The 17,780-nt window shown below is 34.1% G+C and overlaps 1 protein-coding gene across 7 annotated transcripts in view; it reads right to left on the minus strand.

The window, feature by feature from the left end:
* Positions 1-17,780, minus strand: part of Pcdh15 (protocadherin related 15) — a 1,704,270-nt gene that overhangs the window by 438,356 nt on the left and 1,248,134 nt on the right. For all 7 annotated transcript variants that reach the window (XM_074078885.1, XM_074078880.1, XM_074078883.1 and 4 more), the window contains one exon: positions 15,640-15,810. In XM_074078885.1, the coding sequence (XP_073934986.1) occupies positions 15,640-15,810 (171 nt within the window). The remainder of the gene's footprint in view (positions 1-15,639; positions 15,811-17,780) is intronic.

A 17,780-nucleotide genomic window follows, 5' to 3' on the forward strand; every position in this document is an offset into this window, starting at 1 on the left:
AAAATAAGTTGGGTAGAGTGGTCCACACATGTTATCTCATCTACATAGCAGGTGTAGGTAGAGGGACTGTGATTACACTTGCCAAAAAGATGACCTTTTCTGAAAAATAACATAAAGCAAAAAGGGCTTGCGAGTGTGGGTCAAGAGTTAAACTGCTTGCCTAGCAATGTAATACTGCACAAACTCCAGTACAGCATAAAAAAAAAAGGAAAAAAAATAACACTCATACAAACTCTTGACTTCTTTTATTTGTGGTAATATCATTGTGTTATGATACCATTTCAAGATATACACTGAAATATATTTGGATAAAATAATATCTCTCACATACACTGTAAACTACTAGAGATCATAGAATAACAGGTGATATACCTGGACCATTTGTCCATGAATTGATAACGATTGAAGCTAAGTGATGGGTTATAGACATTCATGATATTTTTCTGTGCAGATTTTTGAAAAAAATCCTATATTTAACACTTTTAAAAATACAAATTCATGGGCCCTATCCTGGCCATATTGAATGATAATCTCCATGTATTAAAACTCACCTTCCTAGGCCTTATCCAAAATATAGAATCAGAGTGCTCAAAGAAGGGTTAGATGGATACTAATTAGCTAATTACATAAGTCTTGTGATTCTTGCCAAGATCTGATATATTATTCCTGGAATGAAGTCTTCTATTATTCTTTTGTACAAAAGAACTAACTCCCTGAAATTTTTCTTTTGGAATCAACATGTAGTATATTGAAGTAGGATAGCTTCTTGAAAAACAGACTCAGATTCACATGTAGGAAGTTCATTGGAGAATAAGCCTATAAAGAAATGAAGGAAATAGGGTTGGAGAGAGGGAGGAACTGAAAAGAAATGCAGTCAAGAGAGACAAACAAACAATACAGAGATTATGATAATGTGTGTTCAGAGTGTTCAGGTACAGACAGCAGTCAATGGTAAAAAACTACTGAGGCACATTCCCTCAATCCTGACTGGAGGTTCTCATATGATACTTCATAGCATCACTGTATCTGATAGGGCTGACATATTTCATTGGAATTATTTTTTTATTTCTCCTAATAAGCCTCTTTAAATTAATCACAAAAATGTTACAAAGGTAGTTACAACAGGCACATTGTGGCTGTTGAATGTATCTCTAGTTCCTAATTTAAATATAAAATTACTTTTACGAATGAAATATAAAATAATTTTCTTCAAAATCAATACAACATGCTGCTTTTTTCCAGAACAGGAATAACTTTAACTGCTCAGATAATAATTACAAATCTGAGCTTAGAAATACTTCACCCTGTGTTTTTTTTCCAATAGGAGATATACAGGTTTAGATATAAGATTGCTAATTCCTATCCATCCACTTCTGAGAAATGCAGTTTTCATCATGTGACTTATAGATAGTAAAATCAGATTGATAACTCATATTGAATTCTGACATACTATGTACAACTGTATACAGAGATAATTCAGCATGTATGATGAAGCATGTATGAGACATACTTTATATGTTATATTACATTGCATTCTGCGTTCATGAGCTCTTGTCTGAATTTTTGTGATCATATAAAATTCATAAATCCTAACCCCCAAGGTGATGATATTAGGAAGTAGAGACTTTGGGATGGGCTTATAACATGAAGATAGAACTTCCATGAGTAGGATCAGTTTCCTAAAATCATTAGATATCTGAGAAAGATCTCTGACCCCTTCCACGATGTGGGGATAGCCATTTGTGGGTCAGAAAATACGCCCTCGCCAGATATTGACTCTACTGATACCTTCTTAGACTTCCCACACTCTAGAATTCTGAGAAGCAAATTTCTATGGTTTATAACCACTCAGTATAGTGCATTTTTTATAGTGGTATTAATGTTCTTAAACAAACTGCTAATACATTACAATCAGAAAGTTTATGTAATATACTCAATATATAACATGTATGCTGGTAGTTGGCTCCTCTTTGGATCTCAGACAATGTTTTGGGCAAGTGTACAATTTTATTGCTTTTAATGTTTTTATTTATATATGTATATATTTTTAATATACTTGGGTTAGAACTCAAGGTCTTATGCATGCTAGGCGTGTGCTCTACCACTTGAGAGATAGTCCTTACAACTTTATTTCAAAATGATTTCAGTTCATTTTTGAAACAGCTAATTTTTATTAGCATATATTAATTATACAAAGTGGTTTCTCTGTGATCTGTCAATAGATGCAAATAATATGATTTGATCGAGTTCACCCTATTATTCTTTATCTTCTCTTGGAGCCAGCAGTGGGACCTTGCCTGTGTGAGTCAGCATCTAGCCTTGTGGATTATAAGGCCATTGACATGAACAATGTTCCATTCTGTACAAAATTGTTTAAATCGACAACCTGTATAAGCAGGTCCATTGTCTCTTTTAAGTTTAGAAGGCACTCCCATAACTGCAAAACATTGTAAAAGAGAGGCAATGATGGCACTAACATTTTCATTACGTTGAGGAACAGCCCAAATGAATTTAGAATAAATATCAATAACAACATGTAAATATGGTTGCTGTGGAAAAAAGGTTATGTGAGACTTTTGCCCCAGTTCCTTGGAGCTTTCTCACAAGGCCAGATGCCAACTCACACAGGCAAGGTCCCACTGCTGGCTCTGACAATCTTCCTCTCTCCTTTCTTTACAATTTTCTTTTTTATGTCATTTTATTTTCATATGTGTGTGAATCATATTCACCGTACATCATAAAAGAAAGAAGTAGCTACCTATTTAATTTAGTCCAATTCTTATCTGAGTAATCAGAGAAAGTGGAAAACTTTCGGAAGAATGAATTGCTACTACATCTAGTTTCTACTAGTATTAAGTATTCAGAGGTAAGTACAGGCTTCAATAATCTTCAACTCAGAGTGGCTCCCATCATCCAACAAGTGGAGAGGTATAAGACAAGGGTATTTACCACTCAGAGAATTGCTGAGAAAGTCAAATTGCTGTTGTCATTCCTTCTTGGATTTCTGAATGTATTTTTTCACAAGGAAATGTATGCATATATTTCTGCAGACTTCAAAATTTACAAAACAAACAAGTTTGTGTGCCCTTGGTGGTTGTCCTAATTATCATTAATAACATGATTTCTAAGAAAACTATCCTATATTCTAAACACCTAATTTACACACCAAGTTTTGAGCATAAGTATTTTGAAATTATATAATAACCTTTACTCTCTTTTGTCTACCATATTTGTAAACAACTAAGTTGCTCTGCAGATTTCAACATGTGAAAATGTTTCAGTATTTTATAGTAATAATAATTAGAATTCAAAATCTATAGCTACAAAACAGAAGGTCATATTACACATGCTATACAAGTTATAGATTTTGAAATATACAGAAGAAAGCAGGAATTTTAGAACCAAATGTATATAACCAACACTGTATATAATGTTTTTTAAACAGTATAAAATTGCTTCTGAATACAGAAAATATTTATAACTTAAGCATTTGATCCAAGGAGTTTCTTATTTGTGACACTTCATATCAAAACAAACAAGCTGTGAGATAAGTATTCTGAGTAGATGATAGTGTTTTAAATAACTCTTGAACCCAAGGCATTCATGCCATGCTGATAAATGCAAACTCTCTGCATAACCCTCAAGTCATATTAAAGAGCTGTTTCCTGGCAAAGACATACTTAAATCATTTACATTTTCTGCTTTTCCTCTTGTATGAAAATGTCAGCTTCAGAGTAATTTTTTTCAGGAATAAGTGTTTTTTCATTTTGTATGTGTTCAGATAAATTGACAAGGTTTGAGTGATTTGGGATTTAGAGTTCTTTGTTTATTACAATTCTCTGAAATTATCACTATAAATGTTTATAGTACCTGTGATAATTACTCTTTGATTATCATAAAATGGCAATTGTTTTCAGTTTCAGTATGATGAAAAGATCTGTCCTGAGAATTATTTATTCACCTATACTATTGTTTCACCTTAAATCATCAACATTATAACAAAGTCTCTGCCAGCTTGAGGAGCTATCACTGAGATTGTAACAAAGCTATTATATGTTTTATTCATCTCTTTGTAGAAACCGAAAACAAAATTCTTTTATTAATCTGTATGAAGTTTATGTTGTTTTTTAAAGAAAATCTACTTTAGGAAAGGTTGTCAGGATTCAAGAATACAATATGGTTTTCTGACACCAGTATTTGATTGATGCGAATGAACCAACCATTGGAAGGACTTGGGAAGAGTTATTTAGCCGAATGAGCAACAAAAGCTTGGATGGGGGAATAAACTCAAAAGGTTCAAGAGCAGAATAAATGTCATAGCAGAGGGACACCAGAAAGCCAGGAATTAAATCATGTACAGCATGAAGTAGCTTATTAGACTACTAGGATTTTATTCTTATAGTTGAAAGCCACTGGAGTATTTTAACCAGAGAGAATAACTTGACCTGGTTTATGTTTACTGTTTTGAAAACATTGCTAGTGAGAGGGCAGAAGCCCTGCTTATTCATATTCATATTAAGTGTTATAAAATATCCATTTCTTAAAAATTTAAGTGATGAGTTAATTCAATATTTAATGAGCATTTACTGTGTGAAGTAAGTGGATTTGAAGTTAGAATAATGAAAATCAGCAACTTAAAAAGCACAGTCTACCTGTGCATGGTGGTACACACCTGTAATCCAAATATTCAAAGAGGCTTACCCAGATGGATCATGAGTTCCAGGCCAGTCTGGGCTACACAGCAATTTTCAAGTCAGACGTGGACACAACATGAGACCCTGTCTCACAAAACAAAGAAAGAAAAAATGGAAGGAAAGAAGAGAGCAAGGAAGAAAGAAAGGGATAGAGGAGGTAAGGGAGGAAGGGAAAGAGGAAGTGAGGGAGAAAGGGAGAGAGAGGAAGGAAGGAAGAAAGGAAGAAAGGAAGGCAAGGATGGAAGAAAGGAAGGGAAGGATGGAGGAAGGAAGGTGAAGGGAAGAGAAGGAAGGAAAAACTCATAGTCTAGTGAAAGAGAAAAAAGTAATGAATAGTTCAATATTTATACTAGGAATACAAGGGGACACAATGAAGACCTCTCAACTTTGAGGACCTATGGTTTTAGGTTAACCAAAATGACTCTTGAATGACAAATGTGAGCTTCATATTGAAACCAAATAGAGACAAGGAAGAACAATTCTCAGAGAAGTTTAGGACCATACACAAAGTCATTTGAACCTAGATAAGTTGTGTTATGCAAGTTAGAAGACTGAAATGAAGAGATATAATATTACTTTCAATGAAAAATGTTAAGCATTGGAATTTATTTCATATACAGTGGAAAACATCAAAGCATTTTATTTTAAGCAGCAAAAATTAAGATAAGACTTATATCTCAAAAAATAACTTTGTCTTTAATGTGATGGTTGTAGAGGGAGAGACTGGAGGCTAGGAGTCTTCAAGTGAATATATTGTCATTAGATTTAAAAAACTGTTCAACAAATTTTAGTAACATTTTATAGATAATGCAGAATGTGTTTAGGAGATTTATTAAGTTTCAGATGAGGGTCATTGACATCTATGTTCAAATCAACAATGTCCCCAAAGGCAACAGTGGGTAACATCAGTAGGTGTGGATGCATTATAATTGGTAACTAAGGAAATAAAGTATGCATTGGAAAATAGGTAAAATATCCAGGACAAATGAAAAATGTAAGCTTGGAACTTAGGCTACATTTCAAATAAGAAGACACTTCTACCACAAACATAATCCTTATATTAAGAAAAACAGAATTTATTGATATATATTTGTTCAACTCAAACTTAGTGAAAACTATAGTTAAAAAAAAAAAGAAAAGAAACTGCAAAGCCAGAAGCCTGGAAAATCCATAAAATTTAAGAATAAGCAAAAAAAAAATATAAGCAGAGAGTTTCACTTTATGAAATATTTCAAATATTTAAGAGGATGAACCCAAGGCCATCAAGGGAAGAAGAAAAACAAGTAGTATCATACAAGCCAAGAAAGGGGATAGTTCCCAGATTGTAACACACTTAATGAGAGTTTGAGCCTAGAAAAAATTATAAATGTTGTAGGTCACTGCAAATCACCACCATTCTTCTAATAACTTCCCTGGATGCTGAAAACCCCACACATAAACCAAAGGAACTATCTTTGACAAGGTTTTAAATGTGGGAAGGAAAAGGATTTCTATGTCTGGTGGGCAACTAATGCTTAAATATTAAAAAACATTGTATGCTGCTGGGGTTTCATTGAGAAAGTTCTTACCTGTACCTACTAACTCCAGAGTATTTCCTACTCTTTCCTGTATCAACTTTAGAGTTTGGGGTCTGATAGTAAGATCCTTGATCCATTTTGAGTTAATCTTGGTATAGGGAGATATACATGGATCTAGTTTCAGTTTTTTGCAGACTGCTAACCAGTTTTCCCAGCAGTTTTTGTTGAAGAGGCTGCTATTTCTCCATCGTATATTTTTAGCTCCTTTGTCAAAGACAAGTTGGTTATAGTTGTGTGTGTTCATATCTGGGTCCTCTATTCTATTCCACTGGTCTTCATGTCTGTTTTTGTGTCAGTACCATGCTGTTTTTATTGTTATTGCTTTGTAATATAGTTTGAAGTCAGGTATTGTGATACCTCCTGAGTATTGCCTTGGCTATTCATGGCCTCTTGTGTTTCCATATAAATTTAACAGTAGATTTTTCAATCTCTTTAATGAATGTCTCATTCTGAGTGAGGTTAGCCTGGCCCAAAAGACCAAAAATCGTATGTTCTCCCTCATATGTGGACATTAGATCAAGGGCAAACACAACAATGGGATTGGACTATGAGCACATGATAAAAGTGAGAGCACACAAGGGAGGGGTGAGGATAGGTAAGCACCTAAAAATTAGGTAGCATTTGTTGCCCTTAACTCAGAGAAACTAAAGCAGATACCTTAAAAGCAACTGAGGCCAATAGGAAAAGGGGAACAGGAACTACAGAAAAGGTTAGATCAAAAAGAATTAACCTAGAAGGTAACACCCATGCACAGGAAATCAATGTGAGTCAATGCCCTGTATAGCTATCCTTATCTCAACCAGCAAAAACCCTTGTTCCTTCCTATTATTGCTTACACTCTCTCTACAACAAAATTAGAAATAAGGGCAAAATAGTTTCTGCTGGGTATTGAGGGGGTGAGGGGGTGAGGGAGGGGGCAGAGTGGGTGTTAAGGGAGGGGGTGGGGGCAGGGGGGAGAAATGACCCAAGCCTTGTATGCACATATGAATAATAAAAGAAAAAAAATTGTATAATAATTAAATGAAGCCATATACTGTAAACACATAGATATGTCAATGTGCCGTAGAGATTCTATTAGGGATAAGGTACTCAGCAAAAAAAATTTTAAGAAAAGCAAGCAAAAATATTACTGTTCAAGAACTTCAAGATAGCAACAGACCTGACCAAAATAGAGCTACCCCACAACATGTTATAATTAAAACAACAGGTACAGAGACCAAAGAAATAATATTGAAGGCTGTAAGAGAAAAAGAACAAATAACATACAAATGTAAACCCATCAAAATCACAGCAGACTTCTCAACAGAAATATTAAAAGCAAGAAGAGCATGGAGTGAGGTCTTCCAAGCACTGAATGAAAATAATTTCAATCCTAGGATACTTTACCCAGCAAAACTATCACCCAAAGGAGATGGAAAAATAAAAGTCTTCCATGATAATCAGAAACTAAAATAATATATGACCACCAAGCCACCATTACAAAAGATTCTCCAAGGAATTCTGCACACAGAGAATGAAATCAAACAAAAATATGAAAGGGCAGGCAATACAAAACCACAGGAGAAGAAAGGGCAAGAAAGTAGAGAGTAACACTTATTCAGCTACACACAATCAAACCCTTAAACAACAAAGACAACTACATGACAGGGATCACTACATAGCTATCAATACTAACACTGAATGTTAACGGACTTAATTCCCCCATCAAAAGACACCGATTGGCAAGTTGGATTAAAAAGGAAGATCCAACAATCTACTGCCTACAAGAGACCCACCTCATCAACAGAAATAAGCACTGGCTAAAAGTGAAAGGCTAGAAGATTTACCAAGCCAATGGTCCCCAAAAACAGGCAGGGGTAGCAATACCTATCTCAGACAAAGTAGACTTCAAACCTACATTGATCAAACGATATAAAGAAGGATATTCCATACTAATAAAAGGGGAAATACACCAAAAGGAAATAACAATTATCAACCCATATGCACACAACGTCAATACACTCAATTTCATCAAACATATTCTGAAGGACATAAAAGCACATATAAACCCCAACACAGTGATAGTGGGAGACCTTAATAATGCCCTATCACTAATAGACAGGTCATTCAAATAAAAAATCAATAAAGAAACCCAAGAACTAAATCACACCATAGATCAAATAGACCTAGCTGATGTCTAAATAACATTTCATCCAACTTCTGCACAATATACATTCTTCTCAGCAGCCCATGGAATCTTCTCAAAAAATGATCATATATTGGGGCACAAAGCAGGCCTCAGCAAATATAAGAAAACAGAAATAATCCCATGCATTCTATCTGACCACAATGCATTAAAACTAGAAATCAACAACAAAAACAACAGTAAAAAACATGCAAACAAGTGGAAGCTGAACAACACATTGCTCAATGACTTATGGTCATCGATGAAATAAAAGAGGAAATTAAAATTTTCCTGGAAGTTAATGGAAATGAAAACATGACCTATGAGAACCTATAGGACACAGCAAAAGAAGTCCTAAGAGGAATGTTTATAGTCATGAGTGCATATATTAAAAGGACAGAAAGATCTCAAATCAATGATCTAATACTACAACTCAAACACCTAGAAAAACAAGAACAAGAAAATCTCCAAACAAGCAGAAGGAAAGAAATAATTGAAATAAGGGCTGAAATCAATGAAATAGAAGCAAACAAACAAACAAAAAAACATAAAAGAATCAATGAAACAGAAAGCTGGTTCTTTTAATAAATAAATAAGATTGACAGATCCCTGGCAAACCTGACTAAAATGAGGAGACAAAAAACCCAAATCAGTAAAATCAGAAATGCAAAAGGGGAGCTAACAACAAACACCATGGAAATCCAGGAAATCATCAAAGACTACTTCAAGAGCCTATACTCTAACAAATTCGAAAATCTTGAATAAATGGACAGATTTCTAGAAACATACAACCACTCACAACTAAACTAAGAAGACCCATTTCTATCACCCTGTACTAGGATCTACTCAAAAATGGATCAAGGACCTTAATATCAGACTTGAAACTCTGAAGTTAGCACAGGAAGGAGAGAAAACACTCTGGAAGCCATAGGTATAGGCAAGGACTTCCTCAATAGAACCCCAGCAGCACAGCAACTAAGAGAAAGGATGGACTAATGGGAGTTCATAAAATTAAAAAGCTTCTGTACAACAAAATAAATGGTCTCTAAACTCAAGAGACCATTCACAGAGTGGGAGAAAACATCAGCTACACATCAGACAAGGGACTTAATAACTAGAATATATAGGGAACTTAAGAAATTAAACTCTCCTAAAATCAGTGAGCCAATTAAAAAATGGGCAACTGAACTAAACAGAACTTTCTCAAAAGAAGAAATTCAAGTGGCAAAAAAGCATATGAAAAAATGCTCACCATCTCTAGCCATAAAGGGAATGCAAATCAAAACCACACTAAGATTCCACCTCACCCCTGTTAGAATAGCCATCATTAGCAACATCACTAACAACAGGTGTTGGCAAGGATGCAGGGAAAAAGGAACCCTTTTACACTGCTGGTGGGAATGTAAACTAGTACAACCACTCTGGAAAAAAATTTGGAGGCTACTTAAAAAGCTAAACATTGATGTACCATATGATCCAGCAATACCACTCTTGGGGATATACCCAAAAGACTGTGACACAGGTTACTCCAGAGGCACCTGCACACCCATGTCTATTGCAGCACTATTTGCAATAGCCAAGTTGTGGAAACAGCCAAGATGCCCCACTACTGACAAATGGATTAAGAAAATGTGGTATCTATACACAATGGAATTTTATGCAGACATAAAGAAGAAAAAAATGTTATCATTCACTGGTAAATGGACAGAATCGGAGAACATCATTCTGAGTGAGGTTAGCCTGGCCCAAAAGACCAAAAATCATATGTTATTCCTCATATTCAGACATTAGATCAAGGGCAAACACAACAAGGGGATTGGACTTTAATCACATGATAAAGCGAGAGCACACAAGGGAGGTATGAGGATAGGTAAGACACCTAGAAAACTAGATAGCGTTTGTTGTCCTCAACACAGAGAAACTAAAACAGATACATTAAAGCAACTTAGGCCAATAGGAGAAGGAGACCAGGAACTAGAGAAAAGGTTAGTTAAAGAAGAATTAATTTAGAAGGTAACACACATGTACAGGAAATTAATGTGAGTCAACTCCCTGTATAGCTGTCCTTATCTCAACTAGCAAAAACCCTTGTTCCTTCCTATTATTGCTTATACTCTCTCTACAACAAAATTAGAGGTAAGGGCAAAATAGTTTCTGCTGGGTAGTAAGGAGGGAGGGGAGGAGGGAGGAGGCAGGGGGGGTAAGGGAGAGGGTGGGGGAAAGGGGGAAAAAATGACCCAAACATTGTATGCACATATGAATGAAATAAAAATTTAAAAAAAAAGAAAAAGAAAAAAGAACACTTGTACACTGCTGGTGGGAATGCAAGCTGGTGCAACCACTCTGAAAAAAAATGTGGAGACTTCTTAAAAATCTAAACATAGACCTGCCATATGATCCAGCAATTCCACTCCTGGAGATATACCCAAAGGAATGCAGCACAGGTTACTCCAGAGGCACCTGCACACCCACGTTTATTGCAGAACTATTCACAATCGCCAAGTTACGGAAACAACAAAGATGCCCCACTATTGATGAATGGATGAAGAAAATGTGGTACTTGTACACAGTGGAAATTTACTCAGCCATGAAAATTAATGAAATTTTATCATTTGCAGGTAAATAGATGGAACTGGAGAACATTATTCTGAGCGAGTTTAGCCAGGCTCAGAAGACAAAATATCATGTGTTCTCCCTCATATGTGGACTTTAGATCTAGGACAAATTCAGCAATGTGGTTGGACTCGGATCACATGACAAGGGGAGAGCATATACGGGGGATATAGGAATAGGTAGAAAACCCAAAACATGAAAGCATTTGATGTCCCCACTCCAGAGGAACTAATATACAAACCTTAAACCTACAGATCATGAGAAGGGGATCAGTAACCAGTGTAAAGTCCAGTTAGAGATGAATTAACATAGTTTATAACACATGTGTACATGAAAAGAATCCTAGGAATATTTCTGTATAGCTATCCTCAACTCAACTAACAAAAACGCTTTGTCTTCCTTATTAGGTTTATGTCTTTTCTTCAAGAAAATCAGTGATAAAGGCAGAACATGATCTGCCTGGAACTAAGGGGGAGAGGGAGGAGAAGGTAGGGGAGGGGGGCAAGGGGAAGAAATGACCCAAACAATGTATGCACATGTGAATAAATGAATAATTTAAAAAAATAGAAAGGAAAAAAATTACTGTTCAATTCTGAAGAAATGTGTAAGACTTTATCATGTCTTAGTTAATGCGTAATTTGAGAAAAAAGTTATGAGTTTTATACTCCAATTTACACAGATTTTCTTCATAATTTGAGAAATTCTAAACTTTATAGGCATAATAACAACTTTGAAAGAGTCAGAGAATGAGAATAAATTTATGTAATAGTGAATTTTGGCAAGATTTTTATCACATCATAGTTGCCCAGGCTATTCATTTAGCATAAAATTTTATATGTATTCATATCCAGCAGATATTTATCAAATTAGTAATAAATAATTAGCAGAGGAGTATCATTTATTTTACCCCTTTGGAACACCAGATTTATATATTCATACAATCAATGTATTATTAATCTCATTTTCTATGAAGACATTTAGTTTTGCTAAAGACATGTTTCTGTAGTAGAAAAACCTACATAATCTACATTTATAAAATAATTTCTCACTAACCATGTTTATTACCAGTTTAACTTAAAGTAGATTTATTTATTTTTTTACATCCTAGTTCATGAGTTAAACATCCTAGTTTACTATATTAAAATTTTAAAAGTATTTTTTCTAAGCTAATAATTTTTATAGGTATTATAGTAAGGTTAAAAAAATAATTGAAGTAATTGTTGGAAAATTTCAAATCAACGCAGAAGTTGAGGAGATGTTAAAGCTTTCAAAATATGAATTAGTTTGAGAAAGCAACAGCAAAGATATAATTACAGTCAACATGTCCTGTTCAGCTGACATAAAGTGTTCAATTTCTCACTATGAATAGCAAGATCTAACTTATTGGAATTTTCTTAGAATATATAAAGGGAAATAGAAAGAAGAAAAGTTAAAAGAATGAAATGACAAACATAAGCACAACAATTTGAATATGACATTAAAAAAATCCGTTTGACCCCTAGTGATTCAGAATGTGTTCAAAGTAAAGATGTACAGGTGTGCATGAAAATCGGATTCTGTTCTTATGTTCCTCAAAGATTTGTCACAATAAAATTTCCTTTTCAATATGAGCTTCCTTTCATAGGACTTGAGCACCCCTCCAACAAGGAGGTGGGATACTTTCCTACCACTTGAGCTAGCAGTGGTTTGGGTACAGCAGAAGTAAAAACTGCCAATTCCAAAGCTAGTTCATACAAAAGTTCTGCCTTTCTCCTTGGAAGCTTTGAACACTATCATACAAGGGATTCTATTTTAAAGACTACTTTGACTAGGAGCTATTATTCTCCTTATGTCAGAATAGTCAATGCTTGTTAATGAAATGACTTTGCTAGTTGAAAACTGAAACACTTTTATGCTTGGATTAGTTCTTTTCTGGTTATTGACACTCAAGTTATGAATATTATAATGCAATAGAGAGGATGAGTCAAGAGACATCAACAATTACAGTGTCCACCTCCAGAATCAACCTCTTACTTAACTCAGGCTGTGGGAAACAGAAGTATGTTCTGCATTTCCATGTGTCGAACCAGTCCTCAAATGTTTGTTAATTGTATATATTCTTCTAAAACCTGACACTAACCTTTATGTATATATGTGTGTGTGTGTATGTGTTCACATATTTACTTATTTTAGTTTAATGATTATGAGATGTTACATAAACTCTACTTCTAAGAACTCATCTATAAAGTTTGCTTAATGGACACACCTCTGAAAAAGGGTTCTGTGTATATTCTGCCAGTTAATGCAGGATTTTCCACAGTTTGTGACAAACTGGACATTTTATAAAATTGTTAGCTATTATTATCATCATCTATATTATTACTTAGAATCCCGTAAAAATGGGAGAAATTCTCAGTCGGTGTCTGGAATAGAGAGAAAGAAATGGTCAAGGATCCTTTATAAAACTAAGTTAGTATCCTTTGCTTTTTAATCAGCAGCCACAATCTTTCATAACTTTGCTCAGCCTACCAAGTCCTCTTACACTATCAGACTGATTTATTGAATTTCTTTCTTAGCAATACTAAGGGTTGAACTCAGAGCTTCACAGTTGCTAAGGAGGTGCTTTACCCCTTGAGCCAAGCCCCTAGCCATTTTTGTTTTACCTATTTTTCAAATAGTGTATACTGGGCCTGGACCATAGTCTTCCTATTTGTACTTCCCCACATAGCTGGGGTGACGGGCATGTGCCATTGTGCCTAGCCATTGCTTGAAATGAAGTCTCATGAACTTTTTTGCCTGGACTGACCTCAAACTTTGATTCTCATAGTCTCTGCCTCCCAGGTAGATAGTATTACAGGCTTGAATCACCACACCCAGTGTAATTCATTGAATTTAATTATTGTGATACCATACTTATATTTATAAGTACAATGCACTTCTCATTTCCATTGTATTTTACAAGAAAAGTTTAATGTTTAGCATCCTTATCATCATTTTCTGAGATTTAAAAAAATATGGTCATGACATATAATGTTAACTAATCCATATTTGTTTCTCCAGACAAGCAAGTTCTTATTAGCCTTTTTGTCTTCAAATACCTGAAATTTCCTATTACCAGCTTCATTCAATGCATATCAAAACTTTCATGTTTTTTTTTCTCTTCCTTTTTTTGTTCATGCCAAGTCAACTGGATCAGTGATCATTTATGCTACTAGATGCAAAGGCAATCTCAGATATTTAAGGTTTATTGTGAGTAAAGTCTGCATATATAAGATTGGATAAGAATGCTTTAAAGTTAATAAAATGCTATATAATTTGTTGTATTCCTAACACAAGACATTTCTGTTTTGTTAACAAAGTCTCAAATATAAAAATGATACCCAAAACTTTATCTCTCAAATATTTTCAGAAAAATTCAAGTATTTTCCAATAAACTCTAACACACACATTGAGTTATGTTGGAAACCTGGAGTTGAATGCTTTCCAGAGAAACAGAAAAAAACATTAGTCAAATAGTTAACTTCTAGGAATTTGACTTCCTCCAAAGAGAATTAATGCACACACACATACATATATGTAGGTATATATATATATATGTACATATAACCAATTATTGTGATGGTATGTTTCAATTATCAACACAATAATTATGGAATTTTATGTTAATAATGTCATATATTAATACATATCTAAATATGCTTTAATATGTGTATATGTATGTATACTTGTATGAATATGTATATGTATACATATTAACATTCACTTTTATCGGAAAAACTGCTATTTTAGGCTAGGTTTGGTATATGTTTGCATTATAATTTTAAAATTTTTTATGATTATCATATCAGTGTGGTTTTGATGGCATATTGTGACATTTACACAAATTCTTACAATATATCATAGGTAAATTCACTCCCTCCATTATTCTCCTTTACTCTCCTTCCCCCCATTCCTAGAATAGTTTCGACAGATACCATTATAATTCTTTTTTCTAAGGTATGCACATTTATCATCTAGGATAGTCTAAAGTAGGAATCCCAAACTGACAGGAATTTATATCTCCCTTACCATATTTCTTTTAACTCAGAATTTAGTGCAGAAAATATGTATTCTTGCTTCTTCTTTCTGCTTCTTGAAAGCATTATTTTAAGGGATAGATATTTGTATTTGTGGTTTGTTTGCTCCTACTTGCTCCTACTTCCAAAGAGCCAAGGACAATCTCCAACACTTCTGAAGTCTAACAGTCTTTTTAGAGATCACTGTGTGTCCTCTCATTTAGGACTGGAGATTTAAATATGAATTTAAGGAAATGCTGAAGTTATTTTCTGGAGTTTCTTGGATAGGTTGGCAGCACTGTTCTGCTGTGATTTATTGGTGGAAAACACTAAATAATCAGTGTCAGAACAATTATGCAGTGATCTACTTTCTGCTTTGTAAATGATGGGACAAAAATCTACACACATAATCTGAAAATAGTTTTTCACAAAATATTTTTCAGCCTTGTGTAGTGAAAATTGTTATTATCAAACAATATGCCAGCAAACTATTTCAGTAGGATATTGTTGGTTATGTAGAGGTATAAATGAAAGGGAAAAGGTGAGTGTATATTTACCGGAGTTCTCAACTCAGGTATGGCTGCTTGATAAGTGAGTGGACGACAGTCACGTGTGTTTGGCACCAGGACACAGGGAAGAAACACTGGACCCAAGTCGTCTCCATCCAGAACGTCCACTGTGAGGGTGGTAGTGGTGGTTCGCCGTTCATTCAGATTTTGTGCACGGTCCTGTGAGAGAGAAAAAAAAAAACAGCTGGTTGACTGTGAGAGAGAAAAAAAAAAACAGCTGGTTGACTTACAAATATTGGGTATTTTTCCCTTTTCCTCTCCCTCTTGTTTAGATGATTTATAAGTAGCATGTTTATACCAACATTTTGAGGTGGTGAAGGTGTATGCAAACTGAAATCCACTTGTCTTGGAATCCATTTTCTTGAAAGTATGTTATAGTTTTATACATTAATCCCATTCATAGTATTAGAATGATAATAATATAATTTCATGATGGGTTCACTGAATCTTTAGAGTTTTTTTCATGACTCCCCCTTGAAACATTGGTAAAAGAAATCTAACTTTATTTTGAAAAGTTCACTGGGAAAGCCAATATGGTAATGAAGGAAATCTTTCTGCCATCAAAGTTGTATATGAAGGAGGAGGGAAGTACCTAACCATCAGAATCTATAACTTTGAACTTCATAGTTACAATATTCTTTGTTGTTATGATCCATTATAAGACAGATTGTCATCAAATAATGGTATAAAAGTATTGCTTAAATTTTTAAAATGTGTAGACCCACTTAGTCCTAGAGAGTTGATCATAAGGACCAATTTAAGCTAAGGATATTTGAGATTCAATCAAGTCCAAAATGTCTGAGCTTCCCTTTAACTCACTAAAAATTAACCACTTTCAGAAGTGAGTCTACCATGAATCTCCTCTCCCAGAAAATTTATGTTAATAATAATAAAAACAAAAACAGAAGAGACCATTCCTATGCTCATGTAGGTGGGCCTACATAAGCAACCATCATCACAAATTCTCTTATCTCTTTTTTGTTTCCCTGGAAATTTATTTTTCCTCCCCTTATCCATTACCTTATATATATAAGCACTGTTGATTAGCTGTTTGGGAGAGGAAAGCCATTTCTTTTATGACCCCACCATACATACATCAATAGTTGGACAATAGTTTAAGAGAAATAAAATTCCACATTGTAAGTATTATAAATAAAAAATTTTTGCATAAACATTTGATATGATTTCATTAAGTTTGTGTTTTAAAAAACTTTTGTTAGCTTTGTGTTATGTACAAATTCAATGCATATTAAAAGCTACCAAGAACCTTTCTTTCTATCAACTTCCTCCTTTTTCTTTTCCTTTCCTTTGTTAAAAGTAAAATATTTTCAAATTTTAAATATTTAAAAATAAGATACTTCATTATATTAAAAATCTGTAACTGTAACTGACAAATAAGAATAGCTCTTTAAAATATTATTCTAGTTCAGTTGCCATACAAACTAAATTATGTGCCGCCCAAATTTGTATGATATAGCCCTAGCCTCCATTGATTTTATATAAAGTAGGTAATTAAGGTTAAATGCTTTCATAAAACTGGCACCTGATACAATAGGAGTAGTGTCCTCATGAAAAGAACAACCAGAGGTGTCCAACCCATTGCTCGCATGAACACAGAAGAAGACAATGTTAGACACAGGAGAAGATGACCTTCTACAAGTCAGAAAGAGAGCCCACAGAAGAAATCAATCCTTTGAGGCTTTGAAAAGGAATATGTAGACTCCAAACTGATAAGAAAAATTAGATGATACCCAGTTTATTATATTTTGTTAAGGCAGTCAAAACAGATTGCTATAATGCTTTATTTATTTCCTTAATGTGTTATTTCATATATTATTTATAAATTTCCTAATATTAAACTTTAGTAACAAAGCTTTAATTACTTTCCTTAAGAATAAAAGGTATACAAATAAGTAAAGAAACTGTCAAAATATCCCTATTTGCAGATGACATGATCCTATACCTTAAAGACCCAAAAAACTCTACTCAGAAGCTTCTAGACATCATCAATAGCTATAGCAAGGTAGCAGGATATAAAATCAACATAGAAAAATCATTAGCGTTTCTATACACTAAAAATGAGCAAACTGAAAAAGAATGTATGAAAACAATTCCATTTACAATAGCCT

Source organism: Castor canadensis, chromosome 7 (assembly GCF_047511655.1).
Source record: "Castor canadensis chromosome 7, mCasCan1.hap1v2, whole genome shotgun sequence".
NCBI classification, from domain to species: Eukaryota; Metazoa; Chordata; class Mammalia; order Rodentia; family Castoridae; genus Castor; species Castor canadensis.